Below are 5,630 nucleotides of genomic sequence, written 5' to 3' on the forward strand. Positions count from 1 at the left end.
CCACATCACACCCCTGTTCCCCCCACCCCCCACCCCCCACCCCCGATCCCGGTCCCACTGTTCCCTGTGTTAATATGACAATATGTTTTGTATTTCCTTGTAGAGTGGGGAAAATTAGCTGGACGCTGGAGAAAAGTGTGTTCCTCAACGCAGCACCACTAATTTATAATGGGACATCTTCTTTCTGTCTTTTTCTTTTGTCTTACAATGCAATGACCCATAATATCGCTAATACTAATGACCGGCTTTCTTTGTGTGCTTTCATGTTTCTCTCTTTCTGTTTATGGATTTTGATTTCTCACTTGACTAATTTCCTTTTTCTTTTCCGTTCAGATTGACAGTCCGTCTCAACTGTTTACTGACTTTATTTTGGGTTTCTATGACGCCATCATTTCTGGAGAACACTCGTTAAAGCATTAAATTGGGCAGCACTAACCCCATCTGAGGGTTGTCCCCCCCCCAAAAAAATATAATCAAACCCACACTATGTATTGAATGTAAAATATACTTTAAATAATCATGTAAGTTGTACAATACAAACACAATTGGGGCAAAAAAATACATTTGGAGTGCCCCTTGTCATGCCTCATGGTCCACCGCTTGGTTAACAGAGCACAGAAGTCCAAATCAAATGTCATGACAAAAGAAGCATGTATTTTTCCAGGAGTCTGCTTTACGTTAGCATGTATAAAGTTACTTAGCTTTTTGGATAGTTAGCTAGCTAGCTTGCTAATTCTACCCACGGTGCTTTTTAACTCTACACACTGCTTATAGAGAGTCAGCCCTACAACGTGACACTTATCTGGCGACAGCGTTGTGCTCTTCTACGCTGTGACAGAAGTGTGTGAAAGAAACATTAAGGTGTAATGTAACTTTCTAATTCAGTGGCCGGCCGGCTAGTTAGCTAGCTAGCTTGCTAATTCCACCCACCGTGCTTTTTAACTCTACACACTGCTTATAGAGAGTTAGCCCTACAACGTGACACTTATCTGGCGACAGCGTTGTGCTTTTCTACGCTGTGACAGAAGTGTGTGAAGGAAACAATAAGGTGTGATGTAACTTTCTAATTCAGTGGCGAACCAGCCGGCTAGTTAGTTAGCTAGCTTGTTTGCTAGGAGGCTCAGTTCTCAGTTCAGTGTAATCTGTATTAGAGAAAACGAATCACTTCATTTAATGTATAAATTGAATAAAACAGCTTTGACAGCCTACTTACTATGTTCCACAATACACATAGCCTATTCATAGACATATAAGTACAATTTTGTATTTATTATTTGCGTCACTTCATACAAATGTAGCGCAATCCATCTCAATACTCATCGTATCACGTTACCTGCAGTAACTGTACTGTAAATGACACATTGTACAAAAACGTGTCAAAAAGTCTCTTGAAAACGATTTTTAAAAACTACAAAATTACATTAGATTACATTTTTTGTTTTGACTGATGACGTCGAACATTTCCATCACGGCCATAGGGTTTTGCTTATTTTTGCTTAAAATAAAATTCCGAGTAGGGCTGAAAAACAATTATTTAAAACTTTTATTCATTGACTTTTGGAAAGATGTTGCAATTATTGAACTTAAAAAACATTGAACTACTTAAACAAATCCACAGTGAAAACCCCTTGAACTGTGAAATTTGCCTCCATTTTCTCCATTTAGAACACAAGACCAAATACTAGTTTACTTGCAAAACGTAATGGGGAAATAATAAAATTTCGATTAACTGCCCTGCCCTATTTCCAAGTCGTCGAGTGTTTCTGAGGACCCGTTTGAAGTCGGGGGTCCTGAGTCTGAATGTCGCCATAGAAACCCATCTTCAAACCTCATCTGTTTTCTATCTGCACAATCTGTCATCTGTCCTCAGTTTTAACCTGTTTCCTTTTGTAGTTGGCTTGACACGGGTTCCTCATTGAAACTTCACGATTCCTGTTGATTATCCAACAGGTCGAGGAAGCTATGCTTCTAAATGAAATAACATGTAATTTATTCTATACTTCTGACCAGAGTGCAGCGGGGGTGAAGGAAACTAAGGTAAGGACACACATGTTTACTGACACTCAAGTACTGCCTTTTCAACATGTGCATGGCACAGTGTGTACTTTACATTGACATGCATTTAATGATGTGCCATAGAGCTCTACATTGTGGTTCCGGAAGTAAAAATCCCATTCATTTTCTCCATAAGGAGTTAGATTATGAGCCAAAATGTCTGAACCATCCGAGGTAGACTGACCACGAGCTACGAGGTGGGGAGCAAAAGTATTTTTACTCCTGTAGAAGCCACATGTTGGTGTGAAATCAACATTATTATTCGTGATCTTATGAAGAAATACCACACTACCCACCATACTACGCTTAACAGCCACGTCTCTGATTGATGGATACCACAAAAATGTTTAACACACCCGCCAAGGGCGTAAGTTTTGTTTCAGCATTGGGGGGGAGAAATTTAATTTCCCTAAACATCCCACGTGTTGGTTTGAATGTTTACTCATGTACATGTTAACAACAAATCTGTTAGAGAGGGCAATGTTTCCCACAGATTAGAAAGCCATTTGTGGTTGGGGGGGAACGTGATACGCTCATTTGCATATTTGTGACATCACTACGCAATCATTTGCAAAAAGCTTAGTGGTTGCGTCAGCAAGGTAGATAGAAAGAAATAGAACTCTTTAGCCAGATAATCTTCAATGTACTTATAATTATTACTCTGGTAGCCTATCTAAAGTTAAAAAAGAAATGCTGTGTGTGTAGAGTGATGGAGGAGAGCAGGAAAAAGTAATGCAGCTGAACAAATGCATGTTTTAAATAATGATTTATGGTGAGTCTGTGTGGGAAACACTAGGGGGGGACACCTTGTTTTAGCTGCTTTACACAGAAGCTGCAAAGCAACATAAAAGACACATGAAATCACATCTTCCTTTTTCTCAGCCCTGTTGTGTTTCTCTACACGTTTAGAGCCCACCCAAGGTTTTAATTTTTTTTGTTTTTTGTCTCTCCTTTGGGGAGTGGGTTGTCACATCCACCTCTTCTAAAAATAGGGGGGGCACATCCCCCTGCTTCCCCTTGTGACATCTACGCCTATGACACCCATGACCAGCTAGAGCGAGCTGCTACTATCGGAGTCTGTGATGGTTTCTGTTCACAGGCTTGTACCTTTTGCCTTTTTTGCCGTTTTCAAAATATTCTTTTCTGGCAAATCAAATGTTTTCTGGTCGCGATTCCACTCGGAGCTGGCTTGGTTCCACGCTTACAACTCTTTGCATTTAATGAAACGTCAGAGGAGAAATTGAACCGGGGGAAACACTTCCGGAACCGGGGCCGTTAGAAAAATGGGTGGTCACTGTTCTATAGATACTGTATGTGACGTCTGTGGTGATGCGTTCCCATTTACATCTTTTCATCCAGGCAAAATATGGAATCACAAGTAAACCACTTTACTCCCAAAGAGATTCGGTTCTGACGCTGACCCCCCTCTCTTTGTCGTTTCAGCCCGAGGAGAATTGTCAAGCGTCCATGGTCAATACACCCGAAGGCAACAAAGTGGATATAGAAGCCTTCACTCAGTTTACAAAAATTATCACCCCTGCCATAACCCGAGTGGTGGACTTTGCCAAAAAACTGCCTATGTTTTGTGAGGTAAATATAGCTGCTTATATGACAACATTTCAGAGGAATTCTGCAACTTTCTCTGTAGAAGTGGAGCAGTGTAGACCTCTTTGAGTTTCTAATGCTGCAGTCATGTTACAGTCATGGGCGATTCCAGGAATTCTGAAGTGGGGTGACACAGGGGGGAACCAATAATCGGGGGGGGGGACATTTTATCAGATTACAGCCAAGAAAATCTTCTTAGGATTGAACCATGATTTAATTCTGCTAAATAAAACATCACACATCATATCGCCCCCGTTTTTTGTGGGGATCCAAAAATTGATCCGATCCGTGACTCAAAACAGTGATCCGATTCAAACCCTAAGTTTTTGTGACGCACCAACTCACCCCGCTCATCTCTTCCTCCCGCCGACCAGCTGCCTTGTGAGGACCAGATCATCCTGTTGAAAGGCTGCTGCATGGAGATCATGTCGCTGCGAGCCGCCGTCCGCTACGACCCGGAGAGCGAGACGCTCACGCTCAACGGCGAGATGGCGGTCACGCGGGAGCAGCTGAAGAACGGAGGCCTGGGCGTGGTCTCGGACGCCATCTTCGACCTGGGCGTGTCGCTGTCCTCCTTTAACCTGGATGACTCGGAGGTGGCTCTCCTACAGGCCGTCATCCTGCTTTCATCTGGTAAGCAAAGGGGGTCGGGACTCTCACCACGCACGCCTACATCAGCTGATCAGTTCTCAGTTCTGTCTTCTTTTAGGCTATTAACCCTCAGACAGTAATGGAATAAGTATTCTGATTTACTTAAGTAAAAGTACTAATACCACACTGTAAAAGTACTCGGTTACAAGTAAAAGTCACATAAAAGTAACAGTTGGTATCATCAGGAAAATGTACTTGAATTAATAAAAGTAAAATGTGGAACCAGAGATGTTCACAGACCGTCTCAAGTCTTTGAGTTCAAGTCTCAAGTCTCTGGCCATCTGAACTCATTATTATTATTATTTTATTATAAGTGTTGGTAGCGTGAGGGAGACCCGACTCAGGGGAGGAGAGGGTAGTGAGGCCAGGGGACAGTGGCATGGATCGGCCACGCCACGCATGGATGAAATGATGAAGTAGTAAATAGAACTACAATAACAGAGATGTGGGCAGAGTCAAGACGGCCTGGTGTTCGGTGGACCAGGTCCACCTTGCTCACTTAATAGTCTACAAATCATCCACGGGATCAAATACACATCTTATTGAAAGCAAAACTTATGACAAAAGGCACAACTCAGGAGGACTTGGTGTCGCCATCCTAAAAGCATTTTAATATGATTTCTGATAGAAATTAATCACCTGTGAAATAAAAAGATTTATGATAGGCTTACTGGCCTGTAGGTAAGGTACTGTATAGTCACTATGAGGTAGCTATCCACAGGTCCATTCATCCTAAGGATTACCTGAGCCACATGTATGTTTAACATTAAAACATGATTTATAAAATCACGGCAACTATTATTTAAATATCTTATTTTTCTACACAGAAAAAATGTGTTTAAAAAGTCTTTATGATGCCCTACACGTTAATGTAGACCCAGGTTATTATGCAACTTAATTGTATACATAAATATAGAAGAATCTCCCTCAGGTAAGGGGTCCTTGGCTTAGAACCTGACACAGAACCTTACAACACAACCCCGTACACACAAAAAGAAAACCAAGGACAAAGGTCCCTTGTCTTGCTGTTATTTCCTAAGCAGTAGTAGTTCCGTCCCGCGCAGATTGTGGGAAGCGTGTTTTTTGACATGAAATCCATACCAAACTTTAATTCAATCAATTAATCGCCGTAATCATTCTGAGGAGCTTTGTCCGTGCAGCGAGCTTGGTTTGGGCTCCAGAGCCATTTCTCTGCGTGACACTCTGCATCTCATTGGAGATCAATACTGTTCTGCTGTGTGGTGGACATGTAGGCATGGCATGGGGTTAACCTGCCCATCTGTCTCCTCTCTGACACACACACACACACACACACACAC

The 5,630-nt window shown here is 42.0% G+C and overlaps 1 protein-coding gene across 9 annotated transcripts in view; it reads left to right on the top strand.

The window, feature by feature from the left end:
• thrb (thyroid hormone receptor beta) overlaps window positions 1-5,630 on the top strand; it is a 119,527-nt gene that overhangs the window by 108,908 nt on the left and 4,989 nt on the right. For 6 of the 9 annotated variants that reach the window (XM_032522381.1, XM_032522383.1, XM_032522382.1 and 3 more), the window contains 3 exons: window positions 1,951-2,037; window positions 3,499-3,645; window positions 4,035-4,293. In XM_032522381.1, the coding sequence (XP_032378272.1) occupies window positions 1,951-2,037; window positions 3,499-3,645; window positions 4,035-4,293 (493 nt within the window). The remainder of the gene's footprint in view (window positions 1-1,950; window positions 2,038-3,498; window positions 3,646-4,034; window positions 4,294-5,630) is intronic. The other 3 variants (XM_032522385.1, XM_032522378.1, XM_032522380.1) reach the window with 2 other exon arrangements.

This window comes from Etheostoma spectabile, chromosome 8 (assembly GCF_008692095.1).
Source record: "Etheostoma spectabile isolate EspeVRDwgs_2016 chromosome 8, UIUC_Espe_1.0, whole genome shotgun sequence".
NCBI classification, from domain to species: domain Eukaryota; kingdom Metazoa; phylum Chordata; class Actinopteri; order Perciformes; family Percidae; genus Etheostoma; species Etheostoma spectabile.